The following is a 19541-nucleotide window of genomic DNA, read 5'->3' as shown; positions in this document are numbered from 1 at the left end:
CTGCCTCCTTGTTGATCATCCCCAGTGTGAAGACTGTAAAATGGGGTGGAAGAAGTTTCTTTCATCTGGCCCCCAAACTTTGGAACACTCTGCCTTTTACCCTGAGATGCCAAACCAACAGACAATTGTTCAGAAAGGCACTGAAAACATGGCTGTTCGCGCCCAACTTTTAACCTCTCTTCACCTCTTCTGCTCAGACATTTGTTTCATTTCAGGCCAGCCAGTAGATGTAAAGTTGTGGGTGCCTAACGGTTGTTCCAATTGGGTAACAGAGGTGAGTGTACTGTTGGTCTTTGCACCCTGCCCCACAGCTGTAGTATAAAAATTATTAATGAGATCTAAAAATACATCAACAATCAATTAAAACCAACATGATTAATATGTTATTGAAGTTGACCAGTATTAGACTACAGCTAAACACGCCTTTATATTCTCCTGCATTACACAGTCATTGTGCACTGCCCTGAACCTTGCAATGAAGGACAAGACTGTCATATGTAGAGGTGCTTTAAGAGATGAATTGCTGAGTTAATACATTGTTCTTTCATAGGGTCCATGACTCCATGCTCTTATGATCCCAAGCAATGTTAACAGGGTCGGACTGGCTACTGGACTGGCTACCGGGCGTTTTTTTGCCAAGCTAGGGGCTGATTTAGTTGACGGGGACCTGCGTGTGCTTACAACCATTAGTTTGGCTTTGTTTATTCAGGAGCACACGCAGGTCCCCATCAACAAAATTAGCCCCCACCGCAGTGAAATCAGCCCCCAGCTCAGCAGCACACCAAACGCCAGGTAGCCAGTCCGGCCCTGAATGTCAAATGGCCAAAGCAGATGTGCATATGTGTCTCGCTCAATAAAGGATATTTCAATACAGCATGTAAGTCAAACCATGACCCCCGCGGAGTCATTTATAACACCTCTTGCAATTAGCTGCACGACTAAACTCGAACAGATTGACTTCGGCTAACTTATTGCAAACCACATTTTTCAACAACAGGAGATACATAAGAAACATCAAGTAGATGTTCAACAACCACACATCACTCATCGGTAAATATAACGGTAATCTCATTGGTGAAAACTGGTACAGTGCGACTCCTCAAAGATAAACAACAGTTCATTAAAATAAAGAAACTACAGTTATGGAAATGTAATTTCAATTCGGGAATGATGACAAAGCTTAGTGATGGATGTGAGCCAAACATCCTGAAATAACTACACCAGCAACTCCACTTTCACTCTCCCCTAAACTTGCTCCTCCTCCAACTAGTTAGCATTTTTGAAACTACAGCCAGCACATCAACCTTTTTTTGTTCCTCACCTTTCACTTGCAATCACATTTTCATTTTAAGCATAAGATAAAGGTTTTTCATGTGTTCATGCAAATTTTGGCTGACTGTGAATATGAATGTTCACATAGTTAAAAAAGATTATAGCAAACCTCTAAAGGGAGGATGATTGCATCAGGGTTATCTTAATTTTCCTCAATTACATTATAATAAATGATCCTCATCGTGAGTTGTCAAAAACAAATTTGCTCAGCATTACAGATTTGGACATACATAAAATCAACATCCAATGCCAGCTATTCCTAACTTTTAGTAGTATAATATTTTCCTTTATCTAACACCTGCAATACAATCTGCCCGTGTACAATTATTAAATTATGTCTTGATGATTAAAAAAGCAATTGACATTGTAAAGTGTAGCATTCTCAGGACATTTTTTACAAAGTGACATACTTTTTATTAGAGAATGCTACTATAATGCACATAGGATTTCACCTTTGAATGAAGGTTTAGTACATGATGGTAGATAATTCATTTTGAAAGAACCTGTGTGAAATATGTAGTGGTAAACTATTACAAAATTGCATGAAATGTTAACAGGTCTCGCCAATTCAATCACTTGCAGGCTTACTCACTTACTTATTTTCATATTAAATCACTCAACTAACATCCATGGCTACTATTAAATCTATTCCATCCGACAAGACATGGAATTACTATATCGCCCTGGAGAAATGCCTCATAAGACTTACATGTTAGAATACTGAAGCATACTAAATCAACTGAAAAAATAAGCACTACAAAACTGGTTCTGGTGGAGAAGGAGGCTGGACTGATCATTGCGTCATTACTTGACATTCCAAGAAGCATATTTAATGAGGACAGCATGGGGATATTGTATTACTCTCAGCTGTTGAATACTATTGATGATACAATCCTCCTCTCAAGATATGATGATTCAGGAGTGCAAGGAACAGCACTTCCTTGGATACAACCATTCCTTCCAACAAGAATCAGTCTGTTGCTCTACCGCCATTTCAGGAGAGACCAAATGTATCCTTTGTGGTGTCCCCCGGGTTTATATTCTGTTCTCACTATTATTCAATCTGTACATGAGATCACTAGCAAATTTATGATTAGTAGCAGGGATCAGGTGTTACATGTATGCCAACAACACTCAACTCCTCTTTGAACTCTAACAGTTATCTAGTTGCCAGCTTGGATAGGCAGAAATATCACCCTTATCAGAATGCCTTTCGATGGCACTCTGATGGATGTCAAACAATTATCTCAAGCTCAACCTCTGAAAACTGAACATCTGCTGACTGAGCCATCCACCTTCATCCACACCTCTGTTGAGTGACAACTGGTCCACCACCACCCAAGTCATAATTGTATTGTAAACATGGCAGTGAAGACATAGAACGGGCTACCCTTTCATCTACAGACCTCCCCATCTCTTCCAGAGTTCCGAAAGTCCCTGAAGACCTGGCTATTTGCCTAATCAACTGAACCCAGACAGTGCCTGGATACCCTTATGGGTGACAAGAAGCGCTCTACAAATCTACTGATTGATTGATTGACTGTGTCATCTACCTTAATGTAAATTTGTCCTTAGACAAGTAAGTGGTCAAGGTCTTTTGTGCCTTTGTCACCCAAACAGGAACCTCAAATGCTCACTTTCATTTACTCATTCACACCTGCATATGCCAATTGTTAATTATCTGGTGAGAATGCCAATGCTATCTTCCTTTCCATACCAGAAATTATAACTGCAATTTTTCTATAATGTTGCGGCGCCTCTGATTGCTAGCCTCTCTCATCATAATCACAGTTTTGCCGCATTGCACATGCTGCATATGCTTCTGGTTCACAACAGAATAGTCTTCAAAGTCTTACAGCAGCAGAGCTGCCTATTTTAGGCCACCAGACTTCTTAGCTGCCAATTTCAGATGACATCACTCCAGCAGAGATTTACATTCCACCCAGTTTGCCTTAATTCTTGTATCAAGGACCAGTACTGTTACTTTTAGAGATTGTGCATTTGGAGAGTCTGTGGCAAAAGAATGGGGTACTCTCCTCCTAAATCTTTGACAAGGAATAAACTTCCTAAACTTTAGGGAGGCTAAAGACCTGGCTCTTTAATCAATAACCCATTGTAATTCTTCTAAATTCTGTGTTCACGACTCAATAAATATTCTTAACTAATCCCAGCGTCTTTCTTTCTCCCGCTGCTTTCATGATTCCTAGTTTGTGACTTTAAATCATTATTTCTGTCTTAATATGAGTAAGGAAGCCTAGGTGAACCAATGTTTCATGAATAAATACTAAGGCAGCGTAACATAACATATGTAATGTAAATTTTATAAACACACCTGATGCAATCTACAGTGTAGGTGGTTGTGAATAAAACATAAGTTTCACTTTATAATGAAGACTACCCAGAGCATTTATTGTGGAAAACAACAAACCCAATGATGAAAATCTAGATTAGGGTAACTATGAAAAAGTATTGCAAGTGTGAAATCAAAGCATTAACCTTCCATGGCACATAAATATTGAACATATTTGTGCGAATCCGTCACTACAACGAATGGCATGTATTGAAGACAGCTGAATGGTTGTTGGTAACAATCATGTATAACTTTAAAAAATAATACAAAAGGCTTGTACAAGCACCATGGACACTCAACTTTCTATACAATTCCTCACCTTCTGGGCTTCAAAGGCTTCATTAAGGCAGATAAAGTTGGTGATTGCCCGCATTGCAATGGGGAGCTTTCCTATTGCTTTCAAGTCAATGGGCTTCTTGTGAGCCGTCTTGATGAATGCGTTCATCCACCAGTACGTTCCTTTTGAGATCAGGTTCACAAAGGGTTGTAGGAATCTCACTCCTAGGTCTTGAAGGTCTTCAGGAGGCTTCACTTCCTTTGGGGATTTGAAAAACACATACCGCTGGGAAATAAACCAACACGGTCCCATTACAATCTTCGAAAGTGAGTGGGAAGGTAAGTGTGCATTGTAAGTTTGCTTTGTTAATAAATCCAACAAATAATGCTTTACCATAGTTAATATGAACATATTCTTCAACAATTATGGCCACTTTCTCCAGTCCTGAAGAGGCCTACATTCAATCGAAACCACACTGGCATAATTTGCGTAATTTTGGAAATTGCTGCGTAATTATACCTAATTTCACATAATGATGCCTGAATTTTATAGCACGACACGGAGGCTAATATTATGCAAATCTCCTTTATTGCCACAGCTCAGCAGCAACAGTTGAAGAACATAGAACTTCAATGAACATTCTGAAGAAGTATAAAGTCCCTTCGTGACCAGCCATCTTCCTTCTTTGTTGCTGCTGCTCAGAAAGGTAAGTACCATTCTCCAGCTACCGCTTGATATCCTTATCATTTGTTATACTTGTATGTACTTATTATATTTAAAATATTAATGCATACGTCTATCTATTTAATCCCCTTTTTATTGGACTAATACTCAATAATATAGAAATGTATATCATTATTATTACCAATGCTTTGCCTTTCCTGACCTAACCTTCTATTAAGGCTTAACTTTAACCTTACCGCCCTTTTTTCCCCTCTGGTTTTACTTTGAACCGGATTAGACTTGTCAACTTCACTGTGTACCCTCACATCCGAACCGGTCAATCGCTCACCCGCACACATACTGTTTTTTCCCCCTGATGCCACGCATCCTTCAGTCCTAGCTCCCCGCACACCTGGGCTCATTTAAACTTAAATCGTGGGGACTCTCCCATCAGAGCGCACCGCGTTACGAAGAGTTTCCCTGGCCCCCTCGGCGCGTTACTCGCGCTCGAGACGGGCCGGATTTGGAATTAAAGAAAAGTACCTTAAGGCCAACCATGCACGTGGCTACCACCTTGGGGTCCAATTCAGTGGTTGCAGCTACTTTGTTTGGAAGGGAGGGTCTCGGGCATTCAGAACGGAGTCTAGATCTAACCTCCTTTGGGATTACTCTCCTCACTCAGAAGGAGAGGTAGTCTGCCACGTGTTGGGAGGGGGTCTATTCTGGGGACAAGGGGTGCTTTATTAATAATGTGTCAAACATAAGATCTCCAAATGGGTCCAAGAGTCCCATGTTAGGTTCTGAGGGCTTGCAAGCCTCTTCTGAGCTCCCCGTTCCCCTTGGTTGTGCCTCTTCCACATCTGTGTTAAAGCCAGAAGAGCAGGATAGGTCTATTTCAGGGCCAAAACTGTTGTCACTATTAATATCAATAAGGGGCTCAGGGCCTTGATCCTGCCCATATGGGGTGCCCGAGGCACCAGTCTTGTCACCGCCTTGAGAGCGTGAGGGAGGGGCGGAGGTCTTAGCTTTCTTAGAGTCTTTTCGCTCTTTGTCTCCAAGGGCCCTCTTCTTTGGAGCCTTAACTGCTCCTGTTTGTTGGTTACTAGTGGAAGGGTGTGGGGAGGTCTTCTGAGACAAAGATTCCAATTTTTTATTTATTGTATCATCAATAGACCCAAGCACTTTCTTCAGAGCATTGTTTAATAGCCCTTCCAGTCGCCCTTCAATGCTAATTTGGGGTGTAGACATTATAAATAAATTACTTGATACTTATGGGTTAATTGATTTAAAGATAATAATTGGAATCAGTAGTAGTACTAACTCATTTGAATTGGTGATAGAAGGTAAGGTATTAGAGCACTTGAAATGCTTTAATAATCGATTAAAACAAACTGCTCGATACCGTGGTAGCGTGTGAACAGCTGATCGGAAGACAGTTGATAGAAACTGTCATAAATATACACACGGAACGGTTGTTCAATCCCAATTACCTAAAATGGTGGCCTTATTGAGTACATGGAGCAAAACCCAAGCTCTCAAAAGGGCCACCACGCACGTAATAGCGTGCGTGGTTGGCCTTAAGGTACTTTTCTTTAATTCCAAATCCGGCCCGTCTCGAGCGCGAGTAACGTGCCGAGGGGGCTGGAGAAACACTTCGTAACGCGGGGCGCTCTGATGGAAGCATCCCCGCGATTTAAGTTTAAATGAGCCCAGGCGTGCAGGGAGCCAGGACGGAAGGCCGCGCGGCGTCAGGGGGAAAAAAACAGTATGTGTGCGCGTGAGCGATTGACCGGTTCGGATTTGAGGGTACACAGTGAAGTTGACAAGCCTAATCTGGTTCAAAGTAAAACCGGAGGGGAAAAAAGGGCGGTAAGGGTAAAGTTAAGCCTTAATAGAAGGTTAGGTCAGGAAGGCGAAGCATTGGTAATAATAATGATATACATTTCAATATTATTGAGTATTAGCCCGATAAAAAGGGGATTAAATAGATAGACATATGCGTCAATATTATAAATATAATAAGTACATACAAGTATAACAAATTATAAGGATATCAAGCGGTAGCTGGAGAATGGTACTTATCTTTCTGAGCAGCAGCAACAAAGAAGGAAGATGGCTGGTCACAAAGGGACTTTATACTTCTTCAGAATGTTCATTGAAGTTCTATATTCTTCAATTGTTGCTGCTGAGCTGTGGCAATAAAGGAGATTTGCATAATATTAGCCTCCCTGCCCTTAATAAAATCCAGATTTGCTGCCCAGCAGGCTGTGAAAAATCTAAATTTTGCATAACAATGTAAAAGAAAATCACGCGAGTTTCACATGCCCATAATAAGTGATGGTCTTTCGTGTGATCACCAAATGCATTTTGGATTTTGTAATTTTCCAATGTTCCCATTGAACACATCTGAAAAAGATGATTTGTAAGTGGAATGTTTGCGACTGGAGGAGACAGCTTCAGTGCTGACCCGGAGTGAGGCGGGATTTAACCCTTTATAATTTATTGATTTATAACTTTTGTGTAGCACGTACAAGCCCCAAGGGCATGGGAGTGGTTCAGTTTGCAAAGTAGAAAACAATAGCATGAAACATAGCATAAAATATGATAAGCATGATCGCTAAGTTCATGTTGAAAGATAAGAGGAGCTGGTTTGCAAAATCAGAGATGCGCATAAAATAAATGCACATTGTGTACTTTCTTTTCTGCATCGTTTACAACAGTTGGTGTATTACACCCATTTTCTTGAGCTGCATGAACTAAATATTAATGTACATGCGTAAGTGCAATGTGATCATGTACAATGCTTCCTGGTGCCTGTTTCACTAAACGGATTTGCCTCTTGCATGCTATGCGTTCAATACGCAGCATTGGGCTTAGTTTGGTGAATTTCACTACTGCATAGTGCGAATAACTCTTGCAAAATTGTTATTTTCCGACACCTGTCTCCCCTTTACATGAATATCTTTATAGACACATTGGTGCACTTTTTACACCACTTAGTGGTGATCAATGCCTGTGTCTGTGATGTGCCAAGATACTGTAAGAGATGCATTGACAGTTTCATGTCAGAGCTGCAAACCTGGTTACTTAATGGCCGCTATTTAAACGTGCACGGCATCTCCTAGGCTAAGTCTTTGCCACCGCTGACATGTATGCATATAGCACAAATATGTAATAAGCACAAGTTGAACAAATATGCGTGTTCACATGGCAACTATACAAATCATGTTAAGTCTGCATAGGCCTACATTCTGACTTTTTCGAAGTATATGTTATATTTAATCCTGGGGATGTTTAGGGTATCGGCCCAAAGGTGCATACGTTGCCTGCATACCATGATGTACCATAGGGCGTAAGTTCGTTCTGAAAATATTAGAGGCCATCGTACCACTGAATGTGCGGCATCCACATTCATCCCCACAAGCGGCCTGCGGACATCCTCTCACTGCTCCCTTTGTCTCTGCTCTCACGCCTCCCTCTCTTGAACTTGGTGCATTTCAAATCTGGCGTCTGCACTGTGGTGCAATTGGTATGGTATGGGTGATTGAGGCATTAGCTTGCATTTCACATGCTGTTCGACCCTGCAGAATCCTGGAGAGCACGCATTTGTCCTCGAACCAGGAAGGCCAGAGGCGCAGGGCCGATTACAAACATTAAAGGTTAAAAAGATCCAGGCTAAATGAAAAACGATGCATGAATAAAACATTTAGCAGACCACAAGCTATAAAATATACATTGTTCTAAAAATATTTGCGCAATACGATAACCGTGAGAGCCAGCCGCTGTTTCCTTTGTCAACAAAAAGCTCCCACCAATCTAAATCAGAATCCTACAAAAAGATTTGAGACAATCTGTCATCATTCCTCCTTTAACTCGGTTTCTGAAATTCATTTAATGAAAGCATTCAGGAGAGCAGGATTCAGGGTCTGCGCTCTCGGGCTTTAATGGCACAAGGCTAAACCGGCCCCAGGTATCATATTAACCATTCTAGTCCATGTTTCTATTAGACCTTGGCAAAGTTTTTGTACTCAAGGACAACGAAATTGCTTTTTTTTTTGTTGTGTAACAAAATGCATCTTTAAGTTTATAGTAGAAGAAGAAATGCTTTATTTATTGATTAATAAAAATCATTACAAACAAGGATAAAAACACTTTGGGTTGTGACAGGAACTTGTTTATACCAATCTGACTAGTATCACATCTTTAACCGACAAAACACATATACTACATTATGTTGAGAATAGTATCAATGTACATTGTGGATCGATTCCATATTTCACACCAGTCCTAGAAAACATCGCTTCAAATTAATGCTAAAATGTTCTCAATGAAATGCCTACACTTAAAACTTTAAAATACCATAGTTAAAGTAAAATAGGTAAAGTGCACTGTGCAGTGTCTTACACCTAGCAGCAATAAAGAAAGTGGACTGAAATATACCAATATAATGGGTCTAATATCGCATCTTTAAAAAGCAAAAACACATATAATAAATTTTGTGGCGAGTAATATCAAGGTACATTTTAAAATGGTTTAATATTTCGCACCTATCACAAAATATATTACTCCAGGTGGATGATAAGAATGTTCTCAAAGGAATTACCTGCCCTACCCCCAAATTTAAAAGACAATGCAAGAAGTATAATTTGTAAAGAGGGGCCTACTCACTTGTTCAAAAATTTAACTCAAGGGTAATGTGAAAACAATAATGAAACAAAACATTCCTCTGTGACACTCACCCTCACTCGGATGACGTTCATCTCTACCGCCAATAGCATCCCGTATAAAATAACCAAGAGTCCAGTGAGGCAGAAGCGAAGTTGTGATAGGCCAATGCCATTGTCACAGAACTTTACAAATTTAATAGTTTTTGTTATAAAAGCTATTGTCCAGTATACAAGCAGAGCTGCAAAAGAGATGATGAAAACAGAGTTAAAGGATGTATTGTTACGGTATTCGAAGGCATGACACAAATACTGTTACTGCCTGAGTTGAACACCTGTAATGCATGCTTAGATCTGACTGCACCTCGCGTGGGTGGTGAATTATTAGCATACATTCATAATTATTGATATAATGTTGACATTGATTAGATTATGACGGGCCTTTTGGTGAGTGTCAGGATGTGTCTTCGAGGCCATAGAACAAGTTCTGCCAAGTTGCTGCACACGCAGCTCTGCACCCTTGAGTGCGCTGTAACCTGGGCTCTTGCTCCTTGCTCAAGATCCTATGGTGGGCCGATCACCCCGCTTGCCGATCCCCCTCCGCCCCCACTGTGCAGCTTAGACACTCCTGTTCAGCATAAGACCGGGGATCACAAGAGTGTTCTTTGCTTTGCTTTACGGTGTGAGTAGGGCTGGATCAATGTGATCAAAGTAAAAAGACAAAGGAAGTTTGGGTTTACTAACTCTAGACACATACCGGTCTTCACTAAACTAAAAGGTGTACCAAAAACAGACAGAGAACGTACCATGTCTAAATCATTTAAAACGAATTCTTGGAGTTGAACCTCAATGGTTCCTGTACCAAGGTTATTGGTCAGACTTTCAGCATCTCATTCCTTACCTGTTTGTTTCCCACCTTGGAGTGCTGCCTCACTCTCGGTCAATCTCAAAAGGCTAGATTACTGGTCACATCAATCATCAGATTTAACTCAAAACATTCATATTTGGTCCTACCACCTTACTTTGTGTGCACTCTTTACTTACGAGCCGTCCTTTTTTTAGACAGCACAGATTACATTATTAATTATAGGACACCTTTTAAAGAAGGTCCTAGCAGACTGTGTGTGGTATGATGTTTTTTCTTCACAGTAAAGGCTCAATCTGGGCCCTTTTGTCTTGAAAAACTACAATCCTGTCCTTCGAGGTAATCAAAAGATGTTCCAACTTGGATAGCTGAAACCAGAACATCTCCGAAAGATTCCGTAGACCAAATGGACCAATTCCTCTGGTGGATGCTTTCTACTAGGAAGTTCAAGTACTGGTGCAGTCACTTCTGCATAGCATTGCTATGGGGCAATCCAATACCACTGTAGCTTCTCGGAAGGGAACCCTGCACTGGTGAGAAGACTACCTCTAGAGTTAGGTTGTTTGACAAGGTTCCCCCAATCTTAACAGATCAACACCCCCTATGCCTGGAAGCGAGAACGCATCAGATACATGTAGGAATAACCGTACACATGCCTGTGTACCTAGATGAAAAATGTGCCTGGTAAGAAGGATCTAGAATGACGAGAAGCAAGGTATTCTTCTTGCTAGAAACTCCAAGAACAGGAAAACCTAAAGTTTGAATCATGTGTTCTCTTGTTTTGCCCCTAAAATATGGAACAGTCTCGCAGGCAGAATAGAATACAGAACTGCACAATCGCTGTCGCTTCTCTTGTATAGGAAGGCTCTAAATACTCATCTGTTTGATGCATACATCTTAGAATTCACTTTACTCAGACTGTCGTCAACAAACGTCTCTCTCAGCCTAATTTAAGTCCTGGTCAGTCCAGTCCATTTCATTTATAAAGCGCCTTACCCAATTGATCTCCAGGTGCTTTGCAGTTCCAAGACAAGGATGTAAATCTAGCCTTATTGAAAAACGTGTTTTTTCAATTTATTTCTTAAAACACTCCGATTTTGTAATTGATTGATATTAATGGAGAACGGGTTCCAAATGCTTCCGCCTGCCATCTTCACAAGCCTACCCCATACTAATTGTGTGATATCATGGCAGAGTTATTAGCCTCAAAACATTAGATTGAAGCTATCTCTTGGGATAACCATTGGAACCATGGTTTTCAGCGTTCTTTCATGTTATTCTGTTGAGTGTAGCTCTTTCGTTGCCTGTACAACACTTTTATCGCGATAGGCTGCCCTTTGTAAATAGTTTATTCAATAAACAATTTCAAGCATGCACAATGTTGTCTTTCTTGCCTAGAATGCCCGGGCTCTCATCAAGGATGAGCTACTGGGGATCTAAACATTCATATGCTGCTACACCTCTATTCTTTTTTAATTCTTCTACAGTTGATAGAATAAATATCATTCAGAGGAATAATTAAAACATCTCCAGATGGTGAATCCTATGTATTTTACTTTTCACTTATCACTATGAAGGCAATTGTATTTATTTGTATTGTATCAGGGTGTAAAGGCACACACCTAGACCTGGAGGGCAGCTGAACACTGTACATAGCAGCAGGGTTCAATGCACACATTTGACTATGGAGAGACAAGCACATATGTTGAAAACGAGAAGACATTGCTCGTACTTATCTCAAAGGACTTGAGAAACGAGGCTGTTGTTTTTAAGTAATCCTGAACATCTTTAGCCGACATACACCACTTTTTTTTTTCTTTTTTTTTTGGAAGGATGTTAAAGAGAGATGTAATCACTTATACTAGGGCTGAAACAAATAAAGACCAAGGGCCCAGATTAGGATGGGACTCTTTGAATCCCCATGATTTTCCTAGGAAGCTGATTACAACCAGCCTTAAGGAGACATTTTGCTGCTTCGATGTACGGCTGGTTCTAATGTCATTTTACCCTCAATGAATTCAATTGAACAGCAAAAAGGTTAACAATTTCTTTAGAAAAGAACAAAGCCAAATAAATGGTTTGATATACTTTACACTTTAGTACACCCAAATCCATTCTACGAATTAAAACACATTTCATTACAAGACAGAAGAAGTAGGTTACTTTCCTTTTTTAAAGCACTTTTTTGCTACATCTGCTTAATATGATGTGAAGAGGTTTGCATGTGCTTTTAACTTAAGTATAAGAAATGTCTTTGTAATGATTGTATATATAAAAAAAGGTCAGCCCTGAAGAAGACGAAACACAATGGCTGGGCTGATGAATGTGTTTTTAATTAAATTTTGGACATGAGTGAAAGTAGACATATATCGAAATTCCAAAATATAAACCAAACAAGATTGATACTAGAAATGGATTGCGGGTGGATCCCTTATGATGTGGATGCTGAGGTAGGATAAGCAAATTAGAAGACTAATATTTCAGACCTCCAATTTGGACTTACAACAGGGCTGGGCACTATTTATCAGTGTCTTAATCATTATCTCCTGAGCAACAGATACATATTTGCCAAGCAAGGGTCAAAGCATTTAGCCTTTATTTGACAAATTGGAGCTAGACTGTTCTAAAACATCATAGCCCGCTACTGGACACCAATGTTGAAACTGCTGCCTCCAATTTTTCTAATTGGCTAGATTTTGCAGTCACTCAGCTACCCCCAGAAAAAATTCAAAAAAGGTATAGAAAAAATCCATCCACCCCATGGTATTCCCCTGAATTAAAAATAATGTAAACTAAAATGTAGGGCACAAGGACGGAGATGGAGGAAAAACTATAATGCAGAAGAGAAAAGTAAATACAAATCAGTTATCGATGAGTTTAAAAATCTGATCATTACAGCAAAAACCTTTCACTCACAAAAAAAGTAGTGTGGAAAACTCTACTAGAAAACCCTTAAAAATGTAACTGCCATCTCAAATTTTGACCAGAGCAAACTTTTTATTCCTGATCAAAATGTTTGTAATCAACATGTTCCTTTTTTCCAAAGGAAAGTAAACAGCGTTTATGAGGTATTTCTGGCAATCAAAATAAAAATCATATAATTGATCGCCCCGGTTCTTCTGCCTTAGGGCCGCATTAAGGTCAAAATTGTGTATTGAATGGTCTTGATTGTTTACCCCCTAACTGAAGAAAGAGAAAAAAGCTTGTTGGAAACCACTAAATCTTGCTCCCCTATGGAGCCCACCACATGTTTTGCAATTGGTCTCGGGCATGATTACGGTCCAGCTTGTTGAACTCTTAAATAATGTGCTGACTTCAGGGCTTTTTTCCAGTAGCATGGAAAAAGGAATCAATGTGTCCTATTCTAAAAACCTGTCCCTGCTGAGGTTAAAAACTATAGGCCTCTTTCCTATCTACCGCTCCTCTGCAAACATTTTAGAAAAGGCTACAAATGAGGAACTAATTGCTTTCTGGAGGCTAAAACATTCTGGCCCCAATTCAACATGGCTTCAGAACGCAGCACTGTATAGAATTAGCCTTATCTATTGCTTCTGAGGAGATTCAAAAGTAGATGGATAAGGGAGGAAGGGCGATATTGATCCTGCTTGACCTCTCAGCCACATTTGATATAGTTAACCATCTAGTGCTTATCAACTGGCTAGAGATGGTGGGGATCAGGGTTGCAGCTCTTAAAGGATATGGCACTTGAAGGATATACCTCTATATCCTTCTGTCTTCCCTGTGGGGGGGCTCTGGATTCTTCATAATCCCCAACATTATTTAACCTCTACGTCACCTCATTGGCATAATTTATTTGATCCAATGGGTTCTCTGTAATATTGTATGCAGACGATACGCGGATTGTTATATCAATCACATCCGACATTGAGGCGGTTGTGAAAGAATTTAACAACTGCCAAATAAAAACATGACACTTTTTAACCAGATTGGTGCGGAGGACGGCTCCGTGCCATCAACCACACGTGTCCTTGTGTGCTGAGGAAGGTTCCAGGCCGTCCTCACCCCGTCCTCCTTCTGAGTTGCCTAGTGAGTATTCGTTTGGCACGCTTGCTTTCACTTGATTAGCACCGCACCATGCATTACCTATGATGCTCTGCATTGAGTTCACCGCCTTGCTGTAGCCTCCAATCACTTAGGCACTTAGCACCGCTAGGAATTTTTTCGCTTTCTTTTTTGATTGATTCTCTTTTCTTCTATATAGATTAAATGATTTCGCATCCTCTTACTCTGTCACTCTGGTCCACTAGATAATGACTCTCAATTATGCTCTGACTGATACTAATATGTTATTCTACATTTTTGACTATATTTTTCAGAAGCCCTTTGTATGTACTTTGACTAATTATGATTTGCTTAAAAATTGTGCACAATTTTTCCAGGACAACATCTTAATACATGTACTTTGCAGTATCATTATCTTATTGATTCCTCTTGCTCACAAACCTTGTCCTGATGAAGATCTCAAGTTTCTGAGATTGAAATTCTGTCGACCTCTTGTACAACAAAAACACCTTTACTGTTAAAAAATTATCGTCAGAAGTTTTGGCTTATGTTGTCAATGCGCTGAATGTTTTTAAATATCACCTTCAGTCGCCACATCACGTTCTTTTTCACTTTTTTGTGAGCACCGGATCTATATCCCAAATATTTTGATTTAAAATTTATGAATAAATTAATTATTATGTCAATGCCCATCTGTGTCCCTTCCGACAATTGGAATTGTCTATTTTTGCTCCCTCTGGCATTTATTCAGTAATATGCCCTATGCCATAGGCTAAGTGATTAACACTTTCTTAAGTCAACAGCTTCTGCTTTTAAGGAACTTTTGGCCTTACATGAACCATTGTTACCTTTACAACATCCCCGCACGTGAGGCAGGAAATCCCTCTGGTGTGAATACCAGAGGGATATCCTTTTTAAAATTTCAGCCTCAGAGCTGGGGAAAATTATACAGTGTCACCTATTGCCACCATTCTAGCAGGATCCCCTAACTGAATATTATTGTTGCCCATTCTTACCTAAAATCATTGGAAGTGACAGTACAAATCTAGTTGCAAAAAAAATGGAGGTCTTATATTTACAGTGTTATTGTCAGAAAGAGCCTTGAACGTAGCAAAAGGTTTCTTACGGTGTTCTCTAAGAAAAGCATGCCAACACTGAGCGTCAGTGCACAATTTGGTTATGTGCACTGTCCTTATGAGAAATGAAAACACACATCATGGCTGCATTGAAACACAATATTGAATTTGGGCCTTGTTGTAAAACACAGGAAAATACAGCATTTAACCCTTTTGCTGCTAGGCATTCCCCCTCACTGACCTTTCCAAACATTTCAGTGCCAAGCCTTTTTTAGGCTATTTAGGGTAGTTCTTGCTTAAACCGCCATAACATTTTGTCCACATAAGCTATTCATGCCAAATTTTGGTCCTTTTTTCCCAACATTCTGGGAATTCTAAAAGTTACTAAGGTTTATTGATTCACCTGGAGAGGACCTAGAAAATAGCCAAAATGTAGCTGAAATTTGTGTTTTGTGGGCAAAATAGGCAAGAAGTGCTCTGTATAAAAGTGTCTGTTTTTTTCTCATAAAAATGGCATCACCAAATGTTTATTGTGCTAAAGTCACCCTCTTCCCAGATTTCAGGAACTTGCAGAACTGAATCAAGAAACCTAATTTTTTACCACAGTTATGGCATTTTTCAAACAAGAAGCTAATTTTTCCTATTATTTGTGCTTTCAACCTACTTCCAGTTTGTGGTGCAAACTCATGAGCGATCCAGAAAAGGTATATATTTCTGGAAAGTAGATACAACTTTGAATTCAGCAAGGGGTCATATGTGTAGATCCCTCAAGGTTTTCCTAAAAAAATGACTTTTGAAATAAAGAAATATTGAAAACAAGTAGGAAAAAACAGCCATTTGTGACAATGTTGTCATCTGTAACTTTTTGTCACAATGGCAGATTTATAAAAGCAATCTACCAAAAAGTGCGTTAGGCCCTTTTGGTTGTGGGAATATATAGGATTTGTAGGTTCTCCATAAACCCGAGCTACCCAAAGCCAACAATTGAGCTGCAAAGTACAATTTTGTTTTTATTGTGTACTGAGTATAGATCAATTCATATGGTGAAATATGTAGAATGAAAAATAGGTATCAAGGTAACCATGTGATTCTAAAATGGGCACAAGATATGGAGTTTATGATCAGTGGTTATTTGTACATCTCTGGATTTGTTGGTAACTGCACAAGCATATGATTTAGAGGGTACTTTTTAAATGTCTAATTTCTTCCACAGTGGCTTACATTTGGAAGACACAAATGCCATGAACTCCGAACTTGTAATACTAAATATCCTACTATTGTATATTCTCACATGTCTCCTTATACAAATGGTACCTCACTTGTGTGGGTAGGCCTAGTGTCTGCAACAGGAAATGCCCCAAAATGCAACATGGATACATCAAATTTTTCCACTCAAAACTGACCCGTTTTTTGCAAAGTGGGTAGCTGTGGATTTTGGGGCCCAGCTCAGCAGGCACACAGGGAAATCTAGCAAACGTGTACATTTTTGAAAACTTGGCACCTAGAGCAATCCAGGATGGGGAGACTCGCGTGGCTTCCACCAGGTAGTTTAACCCAGATTCACTTGCAAACCTTAAACTTTGACTAAAAGACAGCTTTTCCTCACATTTCTATGATGAAAAGTTTTAGAATCTGTGGGGCGCCACAAACTTCCTTCCACCAAGCAGTCCTCTAGCCTTTTTGATAAAAGGGTACCACACTTGTGTGGGTAGGCCTAGTGCCTTTGCCAGGAAACGGCCCTAAACGTAACATGGATACATCACATTTTTCCACTCAAAACTGACCCGTTGTTTGCAAAGTGAGTAGTTGTGGATTTTGAGCCCTAGCTCAGCCGGCACGTAGAGAAACCTAGTAAAGTTGTGCATTTTTTAAAACTAGACACCTATGGAAATCTTGTATGGGGTGCAGGGCTCGACAAATCTACATGACCGCTCTTAATGAGGTCGAGCTATTTTTAGGTCCTACTCCCCTTTCTGGCGAGTAGGAAAACATACTAACTTTTGTCCTCTGTCTTTGAAAACGGAGCAAATGTGACAAGATAACAAGATTTAAAGGCCTTTTTATTGCTCACAAAGCAAATGAGCAATAAAGATGCCTTTAAATCTTGTTATCTTGTCACATTTGCTCCGCTTTCAGAGACGGAGGTCAAGTAGGTTACTGTTAGGTCGAGGAGATTTTTCAAGGTACTAGACCTGCAGGACTAGTACCATTTTTCAGATTTTTCGATCCCTGGGGTGACTTGCATGGCTATCACCAGGTTGTTTTACCCAGAATCTTTTGTAAACCTCATGACTAAAATAAAACAAACAACCTTTTCCTCACATTTCTATGATGGAAAGTTCTCAATCTGTGCCCGCAACAGAAAACGCCTCAGAACACAACATGAATACATCACATATTTTCACTCAAAGCCGACCTGTTTTCTGTAAAGTGGGCAGCTATGGATTTTAGGCCCTAGCTAAGCCAGCACCTAGGAAAACCTTGCAAATCTGTAAAAAAAAATTTTTAACTAGTCACCTAGGAGGATACAGGAAGGGATGACTTGGAAGGCTCTTACCAAGTGTTTTACCCACAATTCCTTCTAAACCTAAAATGTAAGCACATTTTCCTCACATTTTTGTGAAGGAAGGTTCTGGAATCTGCGGGGAGCCACAAACTTCCTACCACCCAGCATTCTCCCAAGTCTTCTGATAAAAATTATACCTTACTTGTGTGGGTAGGCTTAGTGCCCAAACAGGAAAGAACCCAAAATACAATGTGGAGATATCAGCATTTGCTGTCACAAAAATTATCTGATTTGGGAAGGTGGATGCTAGGCCCGATATGTGGGTGGGTGGACTGTCCATCCCCACACCTTATAGCAATTTAAAAAAACTCCCTGGTGTCTAGTGGGCTCTCTGCCTCCCCCACATGGGCAGATTGAAGTTAAAGATCTCTTATCTGGCCCCTGAGGGGACAGAAAGACTGCTGTCGGTTATTTGAGAGGTGGGGTTAGGCCCACTGTCTAGGCGGGGTGCCCCCACCGATTTCTCCACAAAAACAATCCCTTATGTCTAGTCGGATTTAAGACTATTGGCCCTGGGGAGGGGGCATTAGTCCATTGCCAGTAGGTGGATCTCCCTCCAAATATAATCCCTGGTGGTCTAGTGGGCTTAATGCCCATGCCAGGGGCAGATTGGAGGAAAACACCACCTAACTGCCCCTGATGATGGGGCAGAAAGACTGCTAGGGGTTGTATGGAGGGTGGGGGCTGGCACATTTAGGCCCAGGAATTTCTTCTCCTTAACAGTATGTTCATATTGGATGCTAGTTTATTTTCATATTTTCCATGAGAAATTGACAGTGTATGAATTCACCATCATACAACACCATAGGGGCATAATACCATCAAACGAAACTGGACTCACTGAATACAGTTTTTACTGGATGAAGACCAGTGGATGCTAAGTTGTAGTTGCTTAATAAACAAACACCTCACACTCCTTATCTACTGCACATACATACATTCCAACATAAACTAGTGGTTATGTACACAATAGTATAGTTGACAAGATGCATCACTCTTTTCACTTACAAATTCATTCTTTTCTTTTAAGGTATCACTGTCATGATTCAAGAATTGTTTCATTCTTATCTGTCAGGTCTTACTTTTTCTGTGTCTTGAAAAGTGATCTGAATATCTGTCAATGATTTCACTTAGGAGATCCACACTAGGGATGTGTGAAGTTAGATGTTTTAATTTTATTAAGGCATTCTATCGAAATCTTTGCACCTACAGAAAGTTTGGAAAGTTTTCTTCTTTGCAACATGGAAACATTTTACATTAGGTAAAGTTGCGGAGATAACGTCTGCAAATATTCACCACTGTGAAAAGAAAAGCTGCTCGCAAACATGCAGAGAAATGTGTGTAGTATGTTTTTCAGCTTGGCTAGATTCGATTAGATGAACATTATCTAGCAATGTAATGAACAAATTCTTGTTTTCCAGATAAAACTTTGCCAAGGCAAAAGCAGAGGTAAATAGGGAAACTTTACAACCTTTGTGAAGGATGAACATTAGAAATGTAACAAAACTTCACTGATAAAGATTTCACTACTGAATATTGACATGAAGAATATGAGGGCACAATAATATAGAGTACAGAATATTGAGGAATAAAATATTGAAAGGGAAGTCCATATAGGGAAGTATAGATTTACTATTACTAACTCCATATCAATGTACCTTGAAGATATATGTAAACGTTGGTACATGTATGTGGAGTTATGTATTAAAAATCTACACTTACTTA

At 39.9% G+C, this 19541-nt stretch overlaps 1 protein-coding gene across 2 annotated transcripts in view; it reads right to left on the bottom strand.

Annotated features, from left to right (window-relative positions):
- The window catches only part of ABCC8 (ATP binding cassette subfamily C member 8), a 1425084-nt gene that overhangs the window by 1120617 nt on the left and 284926 nt on the right, over positions 1 to 19541 (bottom strand). For both annotated transcript variants that reach the window (XM_085648067.1, XM_085648068.1), the window contains 2 exons: positions 9362 to 9528; positions 4002 to 4244 (listed from right to left, as the gene is read on the bottom strand). In XM_085648067.1, coding sequence (XP_085504193.1) covers positions 4002 to 4244; positions 9362 to 9528 — 410 coding nt within the window. The remainder of the gene's footprint in view (positions 1 to 4001; positions 4245 to 9361; positions 9529 to 19541) is intronic.

The sequence above is a fragment of the Triturus cristatus genome, chromosome 3_2, assembly GCF_964204655.1.
Source record: "Triturus cristatus chromosome 3_2, aTriCri1.1, whole genome shotgun sequence".
Lineage (NCBI taxonomy): Eukaryota > Metazoa > Chordata > Amphibia > Caudata > Salamandridae > Triturus > Triturus cristatus.
This window is presented reverse-complemented; position numbering and strand designations above follow the sequence as displayed.